This window comes from Dromiciops gliroides, chromosome 1 (genome assembly GCF_019393635.1).
Source record: "Dromiciops gliroides isolate mDroGli1 chromosome 1, mDroGli1.pri, whole genome shotgun sequence".
Taxonomy (NCBI): Eukaryota; Metazoa; Chordata; class Mammalia; order Microbiotheria; family Microbiotheriidae; genus Dromiciops; species Dromiciops gliroides.
The window spans coordinates 456,762,614-456,772,329 of NC_057861.1; the positions used below are offsets into that span (position 1 = coordinate 456,762,614).

General features: G+C 33.0%; 1 protein-coding gene across 14 annotated transcripts in view; it reads right to left on the reverse strand.

The window, feature by feature from the left end:
* The window catches only part of FAM172A (family with sequence similarity 172 member A), a 484,252-nt gene that overhangs the window by 288,855 nt on the left and 185,681 nt on the right, over positions 1-9,716 (reverse strand). For 13 of the 14 annotated variants that reach the window (XM_043968907.1, XM_043968841.1, XM_043968848.1 and 10 more), the window contains one exon: positions 2,485-2,703. The exons of the other annotated variant lie outside the window; for it this stretch is intronic. In XM_043968907.1, coding sequence (XP_043824842.1) covers positions 2,485-2,703 — 219 coding nt within the window. The remainder of the gene's footprint in view (positions 1-2,484; positions 2,704-9,716) is intronic. 14 annotated transcript variants of the gene reach the window in all.

The following is a 9,716-nucleotide window of genomic DNA, read 5'->3' on the forward strand; positions in this document are numbered from 1 at the left end:
TGTGTGTATGTATAACCTCAAGATTTAAAAAAAAAAAACCTTTTTAGTTTTGAATATGCTCTCCAGGTTGCAAGCCACTCCTTTTTTGGAAGTATAGATAGAGTATAACAATATACCAGAAGTCAGTTCTAAATGGATCCTAGTGACCTATAAGATGAATGTACCAAACACTGAGCAATTCAAACCCCAACTCTCATTGAAAGGATAAAACCTTACTATCTAGTAGTATTCTGAAGAGTACATCCATCTCTGCTCCTTTACAAACCGCTCTGAGGTTTTTAAGTGAAAAGGTGTGAAGTACAAAATGCTATCATATATCTAAGGGTGCAAGTGATACACGTAGGATTTTAATTTACATGATTTATTTTTTTCTTTCACTGCTTCCTGAGGTAAAAGAGCTACTTCATGGAAGAAATGGGATAACAGAAAAGTGAGGGAAAGAGGTTGAAAGACGCAATATGAGAGGGTTAAAAAAAGAAAAGAAGAATGGCAGAAGAGTAAGGAAAAAAAGAACATGTAGAACACATGAAAGAATTAGAGGAGAAAAGACAAGGGAGAATAGAAAGACACTTAACAAAGAAGGCAAAACAAAAAGAGAATCCATTTTCAATGTTAAAACCAGGAAATGTTAAAACTGAGGATAAATGAAATAAATGTGAAATACGGAATAAAGAAAATGCACATATACAAGAGAACAAAAGGAAAATTGAAGTAAATGGTGACAAGATAAAGAGAAGACAGGAAAAATAGAAATAAGACCTGGAGAATTAAATTTCAGAAAAAGATCCTTAAATTGTACATATTACAGGCAAACACAAAAAAACCCAAAGAAGTAAAAATACATAGTTGAACACATGGAAAGTTTTTACTTCTTGCTTCCAATTCAGAACATTAAATCAATACTACTAAAGCTATGTGAATTTTAAAGAATTTTAAATTCATTTCTAGGAAATCTAAATTAAAAATGGGATAAAAGCATTTTTTGGTTTTATACTATCACAAAATGTTAGGAGTGAGATGGGAGGCTCAGGTAGCCTAGTAGATGAGAAAGTGGCACTATGAACTGAGAAGTGGCCATTAGACAAGGGGTGATCTGAATAAATTACGAAAAAGGAATATTATTTGATTTACAATCTGATAATTTTTGAGGTTTTCAAATACTGATAATGGTTCATGTGATGTTAAATTTGTGCATGCTTCTCTCTCTCTCTCTCTCTCTCTCTCTCTCTCTCTCTCTGGCTTTATAAGTTATATGGAGAAATTTGATGCTCTCAGAGGGTTTTCTGCTTTGGATTCGCTTAGAAGCTGGCGAATCTGAGAACCACCTTCACTATTTGATTGCCATTTTAATTTATTCAATAGATTGATATATGGGCAAATGCTGTATTTTCTTTGAGTGAATATTCAAAAAATGAAAAGCATAACCCGTGAGGCAAAATAGATTTAAAAAAAAATTTTTCCCCAAAGGTAGCATAAGATATGCTTATTACAAGCTCCTGTAAGTTTAAAAACAAGCCAAGTTGTAGGCTTTGATATATTACCAATACAACACAGTACAAATAAAAATGGCAATTATTCTATTCTTTAAACATCTCCAAATTTTTCAATCTGAAGAACAAATCCATTTTGTTTTGCTTCTTCTTTGGTATGTCTGACATGCTTTACTCTTAAATTAAACCTCCACCTTCCACAATAAGAGCTAAATTAAATGAATTTGTCTCAACACAAAATCCGCAGCATGTATATCAAACAGAATGTGTCAAAGTGCAAATAAAATTGTTTGTGCCCCCTGCAGAATTAGAAATCCTCGGGAAGCACTGTTCTAACGATCCCATGCTGCTAGCATTACCAAGTGCAAAGGTTCATTGAGTAAGAAAAGAGCAAGGGACAGAGTTCCCTCATTACACCATTCCTGAACTATTCTAACTTAAATATTTATTAAGATATTAATAACCCTCACTCCCTTCATCTGCCTTTAGAAATTAAGCTAACACACCATGAATGGCTGTTCTCATGAAGAAAATACATTACCTGATAAAACTGCTACCACACAAGATGAACACTGCTATATCAAACGGTACAATATTATTTCAGCAGATAATATATTTTTTACAATTATTAGGTGATCTATACTCTTTCTAATGGACAACAGAATGACACAGTATTTTAAAAGGTATGGCAGGTTGTAAAGTTGTCTTCCAAAGTTTTCTACATGCATATCATGATAAAATTATTTTGGAGAATTTCCCACAAAAAGAGATCCTGACCCAAAAGGAAGGCATGCTTTCATTTGAGGCTTATTCGAAATGGCACATGGACTTGAAATGATGTATTTGGGAACTTTATCAGGGTTACTTTCTGACTGGGAAGGAAAATACCCTTAAAATGTTTATGCTCACAAGAAATAAACTGCTGAAAAAGCCCAGTACCTCATGAGAAAAAAGTATATCAGGTAATGAAGGAAAATGTAGCCACTTGACTTACTCTAATATATAATGGTACCATCTCTTTTTCTTTCTGAGGGTTACGATACTTTTCATAAAAATCACGCCGCTTCTTTGCTTCTTTGAAGGTTTTATCTTTTCTTTCACGTTTTTCTGCTGGCTCATCTGAACCATCAGAAGATAACTGCACTTGTGATTTGGTCTTTTCCACTTCAATATAGTTTTCATTGGGATTGAGCACTATTACTCCATACCCTTCCTGTTATAGAAAAAAAGGGAAAAAATGTAGTCATAGAAATATTTCCAATTTCTAAACATATTAACAATTTATATTATCTAAATCCATAGTCCTATATTTCATAAATTATAATATTATAACTAGGGTGGTCCTTTCTTCTTTTGGTCATCTGAGGCTCTCAATTTCTTTACTTTATTGCAGTATGGGTTGCATATATAAATAAGCAGACATTACATATAACAGAAAAAAAAGAAACAAGCAAAACTGTGATATGAATATTGTTGATTCAAATTAAAAGGTTTTATTCTAGATCTTCTGAAGAAAAATAATCTTTGGAAACACTGACAAGCACTAACCACACTTACACTTTCCAAATGTCCTTACTATTCAGAAGACATGCTATGAGAAAAATAAACATCTTGGTATGGAGTTTCACAACCTCTATGCTGCATTAAATGAGGTTTTTTTCCTTTCACCCACATTTCTGTTTTGGTTTATTATGTTTGCATACTGACAGAGAAGAAAAATAGAATGAAAAATGAACCTAATATTCTAGGTATTTTTGATCACATAAAGAGCAGAAGGCTTATCCATTGTCCATCTCATTAAGTTGATTTGCCTGTTCAACTTCAGGAAGCGAGACAAATCATTTTTTTAAACCAAAACTTTTTTTAAAAATATTATTACATTGTGTGGAAATGACTTTTTTATTCTAAGATTTTTATTTTCAAGTTACTATCATTAGTCCTTTTTCTTGAGGACTAACACCATGAAACATTCAACATTTCAAAGATTAAATTTTTAAAAAATTGTTGAGTTGTTAGTAAACACTTGATTTATATGTGTGATTTTCCACCTGACAACTGGAGTAATTGATCTACGAATATTTGGGGACTAGAGGAATTGATCCATTAATGTTCACTTTTGGAAAGATTTTAACAGTTTAAACTTAATAAGGTGAAAATGGGGAAGACATAAAAGTTAGCACCACTAACCCCTGAATAGCATTTGCTAATGGACATTTTCAAAGTATTATATTATCTTTCTTTTTCTAACCAATTCTCTAGCACACTGAGAGAATTTGTGTTATTCACAACATTCATGCCCTTATAAAACTCTACATGGTCATATGAAAATAGGTACTATGTTATGATATAAAGAAGAAGAATTAGACTTATAGATAAATAAATCTAAATACTTTCATGTCTACCCCCAAAACACACATTACTTATTTTTAAAATTCAACCTCTAAGACCTGAATTGAATTTTAAATGTCACATTTCTTGTCCCAGTGACCATCAGAAGCTGACTCACACAACTGATAATAGCACTAAAAATAAATCAGTATTAGCATTGAATCAATATCATTACTTTTAGGTATGTTGTTAATGAGTTTGGCTGACTTTTTTCAGGTATTTCAAGAAACACAAAAAGTATATTGGGGTTACTTTTCTTCTCATCCAATCAGTATATTTTTCAATGACCTTTGATTCATCTGTATGTGTGTGTCTGAAAATATGGTCTCAAAGGGTTCTTAATTCTACTCTAGAAGGCTCTTGCTATAAATACAAGACTTCCTTTTAAGAGGTATGAAAATCATTTATTCAATGTACACAAAATTGATTGATAAAACAAGGTGTACCTATTCAACATATATCCTTTTAAGATCATATGATCTCTTAGAATTCTTAGTCAAAGCCCTTTTTATGAAAGGCTTATAAAATATTCTTAGGCAGAAATAAATGCTTCATCTTGAATTTTATTTAAACATCTCAAACACAAAGCATATGAGAAGATTAAAAAAAAATCCCTATCTACCTAGCTGGTAAGCCAAAGCTATACCAACAAAAGATACTTTATTTGGTCTTGCTTTATTCTAATCTGTATAGCTATTCAAAAGTCTTGTAACACATTGTGATCACTGTCAGGTAGACAGATTGTCACTTGGTGATTTTCTACAGTTGGACACACTCGACTAGTTATCAAAATCACATTTGAAGGAAGTTTCTACCCCTCTTCCTTGTGCCTCTTACAACTTTTCACGCCCTTCTCAAATTTCTGCTATAACTTCCCCTCCCACCAAAACTAAGTTAAAGGACACTGTTGCACTCTGCTAAACAGGGTGAAATAGAGGCATTCAGTACACTGTCTCTGGTGTAAGGAACATAGTCAAAAAAGGTCACCATAGGCCAAAAAGAAAATTGCCTCCTTACTAGATTTTGTACCATGAGTAAGTGGTCTCCTGTCATGTTCCTTCCCTGCCCTCTTCTCTCAGCTGAATTGAACTTTTCTTTTCTTTTCTTTTTTAAACACATGCTTTGGAATCTGGCTATCCCAAAGCAAGATCTTGGAATTAAAAAAAAGAGGGAGGGGGGGGATGAGAAAAGAATCAGAGAACTTCAAATGTAGGAGACACCTCAGGGATCTGAAAAACTTCCAACTGAAGGCAATATAAATTTTAATAAACTGGTATAATGTGAGTATCAACCTCATGTAATAATTTAATTGCGATTAAGAAAAACTCAGAACAAATTTAAAATACTTCAAAAATAACAAATATCATGCTACCTGAAATTTATACTTCAGTAAAGGAAACTGACTCTATGATAGGAGGGGATTTGAAGACAGGCATTTACAATTTTTTTTGGAACCCCACATAATACAAACTGAAAAATTATTTTGTCTATTATAGTTTTATATGCATCATGAAATCTGAAACTTTACATGTGTAGTCCAAAATAGTCTAAAACAGATACACATAAATCATCAAAGAAGTAGAATTTGTCTAAGTCATTGATTATGTAACAGAAAATTACATGACTCATTTGTCCAATTTTATAAAGACACAATGTCAATTTTTCGCTGAGGTTTCAACAGATGAAAAATGATTCTATTTTTAAAATCAGTACTATGTAAATCAATTAAAGGATTTTTATCAATTACATGGGGAACATAAGATTTCTTCTTCTTAACACCTGGATTGTACAGAAAATAGCTTATTCTTTTAAACAGATCTTTAAACATCACAAATCCAAGCAAAAATCATCTTGAATATTTATCCAAGGGCCCTTTTCTCAACACATCTCTCAGAATCATTACTATTCCAACTTTAGAAAAAGATTTCCAGGCTAGGTTCTATCCATTCCATTAGGAAATTAATTTTGTTTATTTTTATTTTTTTCTTATCTCAGATAATGCAAATCATAACACTGAATATGTTATCCTTCATTTTTAATAAAAGCTATGTGCACCACTTCTATTATACCCTTATAAAGCAGGAAAAGCAAGCAAACATTCATGCATCAATATTTTAGCCTGATCTGCTCTAAATGGCTCAGATACATATAAATCACACAAAAAGTTCTCTTTATATCATTCTTGAAATAGCAAATCTGTCTGAAAGGTCTAAGCATCTCTATGTGTGGTACCAATTTTGCTATAACTTGGCCTTAGAAAAGATTATTGAAAAACCATTTAGAGTAAATAAATATTCATGTGAAAATCAGGTATTAACAAAATCTCAATCAGTAAGAATAACAATTTAAAATAAAATATTATTTATTAGATCATATGAAATGTTTCAGTAAAGATAAAGTAGGCAACTTCTTAAATCATCCTTTTTCAGTAATTTAATCAAGAAAATACAAAAAGGCAAATGCCCAGCAATTCTGAAGTGCTGCAAAACTACTCTATAAATAGAAGCCTCAAATAAATAATAATATTCTAAAATTACTTTCCATGGCTGCTTTCAAAAATTAGCATTTTTGCTTATATCTAGGCTCTTAAAACCATCCATTATATACTTAATCGCTCCTATAAGAGAATAACTTTCTTGCAGATGAAAAGTTAGCTTATTTCAAATGCACTTGGAAATTCATCCTTCAATCTTTAAAAAGATATAATAAAATTTGCAATTGGATTTATCCAAGTCATTCTCAATACAGTATATTTCCAGAGGCAAAACAGATGTACATTACAGTTAATTAATTCTATATTTTCTTAAAGCAAATCTAGGAGGGAAACACCAGGCTAAATAATGATAAAAGCATACTTTATCCCTTAATTCATCACACCAAACTCACTAATAATGATAGTTTTACTTTCAGACCAGTGCTTGCCAGTATAAATCTCTAGATTCTTAAATACTAGCTCAAGGTTTATTTCTAACCATAGCATTTCAATACAGATATTTTCTTTGGTTTAGATTGATATCCTGGAGCTCCAAGCCATCTTTACTTTTAAGTTTTACAAATTTATTTGCTAATTAATAATAGTCCATTTATCATTCAATCAGAAGATGATGGTTGAGGTTAGAGTGGCCTCAAGCAGACAGGTGGTGGTGAACACAATGAACCAAAAAGGAACCTTGATACATGAATCAAATAGATGCACAAGTGCTCTCCTCACAAAGATGCAGTAGATAGATAATTAAGAGTTGCCTGACCAAAGCAGGATGGTCTCACAATAAAGCCTCACACCAGATGCTAGAAACTGAAGATTTACACAAGTTAATTTTGCCTGTTAGTCACCAGTTGTAAGCTCGATGGAAATCTAAGATAGTTGAAGCAAATTCTCTATCTTTTCAAATCTCATGTGGTTGGCTAAATGAATAATGAGCTGAAAGTACTCGGCCCTGCATATTAATCTACCAACATGGCATGCCATATGTGACCAGAGAGGTCAGGGGCGAAAGTGGAATCCCTTGACCTGTGGAACTATCTTTTTGGTCTTCAAGTAAGGAACTGGACGAGATGATTTTCCTGAGCTTTATCAGTCAGATTTTCCAAGTTCAACATGCTATCTAGATTGTTTGCAGCAAGATCACAGATAATCCCCCAGGGAAATGAAGCCCAGAGTGTTCTGATCTGTAAACTAAATCTGCCCATGGTTAAAATGGACAAACTACTGTCCATTCATCTTTCTGAAAGATGTATGTTCTGTTTATTTTCCATCTTTGTCATAAGAAGGGGATGCATATGTCACTGTTGCAACATCCTAGGTGCAACAGTGAGATGAGGTCATGACAACCAATCAGAAGTCACTAGTGAAGCGTTAAAGTAAACATAGCTGTTGGAGCTGCAGCTCTGCTTGAAAAATGCCCCCTCCATTATTGGAGCAATTTTCTCAAGACGTGACCTGAGACTGAAACGCCTGAAATGTCGGTTGACTCAGTTTTGCATTTCCACCTCAATGTGTATCTTGGTGACAGCACCCCAATAACACTTTTGTAAAACTTTCATCCCAATGCTACTTCTCCTGGTAGCTCCCCAAACATAAGGACTATGATTGAATGTGTAAAAATGCTGCTGCTACAGACAAACATACATTGTCCCACTGAGTTCCCAACTTCAAATAGCTCCTCAAGTTAGTCAAGAAAAGAAAACATGCCACAAAAAGTTTTCAGAGGACCACCTGTTGTCTATTATTTTTACATAGCACTTACTCATAAATCATAACACAGGGTAATTAATCAAGCTGTCAAAGAGAAGGTCAGAGGTTATATGGTGGAGTCAGAAGGTCATTCATGGGCTGATAGAGGTCAGGGTCACACTGCATTCCTCATTATCAAGTTGGGATGAGAGAGAGACGGCCCAAGCAGACAAAAGTGAAAGCAGATGGAGAAGTGAGTGGACAGAAAAAAAGAAAATTTCACAAACAAAAAGAAAAGAGAAAGAAGACTGTCAGCTGCCTTGAAGAAAAGAACAGAAGAGAAAAGAAATACACTGAAATGTGCTCAAAGGGCCTCAGGAAAATAAAGAAACTACAATTTTATTAATTAAATAAATTGAATATAACTTTTTTTCTGCCTTTTTTTTAATCAGTGCACACTAAGCAATATTAGAAAATATGTGAATTTGGTGCCACTTTACCTTTTCAAGTCAGTGAACTCAAGATAAATTAGCATAAGGTAAACAGTTACTTGAATAAAGGGTAATTTACATGAAAAAAAAATTTATACTAAGAGGTTTCTTCCCTTCCAGAAATGGTGTGGGATTACAACATATGGACAAATAAAAGTTTTCACTCATTGCATAGTTAATGTTCATTGAGCAAGACACCAAAATATTCACAAATACAAAAGCATCATAAAAGTCCTTTTGAATAACACAATAGTTATAAAATATTCTATCGTTACACTGGCCTGAATTAGATGCAGAATACTGTGCAAAATTAGCTGTCACCCCTTCCTCAAAATCTTTGTTAATCTCATTTTGAATGTTTGCAGCTTTATCAACACATGCATCAATGTCAGCTCCTTGGTTACTGAACCGCTGTAGTTGGAAGAAGATATAATTAAAATGTTTTGGCACAGAAAAGGTGAAATTGTATCTTCCCCTGTTCCCTTAGGAGTCTGTAAAACATGTAAGATATATTGACAAACACACACCCTTGTCTCTAGTCCTGACATCCCGGGTCACCCAAGTGCTAGTTATTCCAAAACATTCACTTTACACTTGCCCATACTGTCACCTGCTGTGTTACTAACTTTTAAAATGTATTTATTAGAACATTTAATCTTTTTAAACACTACTAACTCAAGTGTTCTATTAATGAAAATAAGTCACAAAAAATAACTTCATCTCATCTTTCATTAATCATATATTTTATAGCCAAGTCCAAGTAAACATTTACTTTGGTTTTTGTTTTTGCTAGTTGCTAACTTGGTTTTAATAATCATAATAAGTAAATTATTAGTTATGCAAGGTCTATGGATAGAAATAAAGTATTCTGAAGTATCTTAATTTATTATTACTATTTTTACTTTTAGCTTAAGAAAGAGGGACAGACACATGCACAAATGGAAGTACAAAGGAGAGGCAACAAGTTGTGGCTGTTTCCTTGTGGATGGCAGATCAAAATTCTTAAGGGAAAGCAAGATAACACACAACTAGATGTGCATCTTTACTATGCAGTCCCAAACTTGGGCTTGGATAAACCAAAGCAAGAGCAAAGACAATTTTTCATTTCTGGGTGGTCACAAGTAGGGAGTCCCTATTTTGTATTTTAGAGTAAACATTTTGTTTTAAATAGTC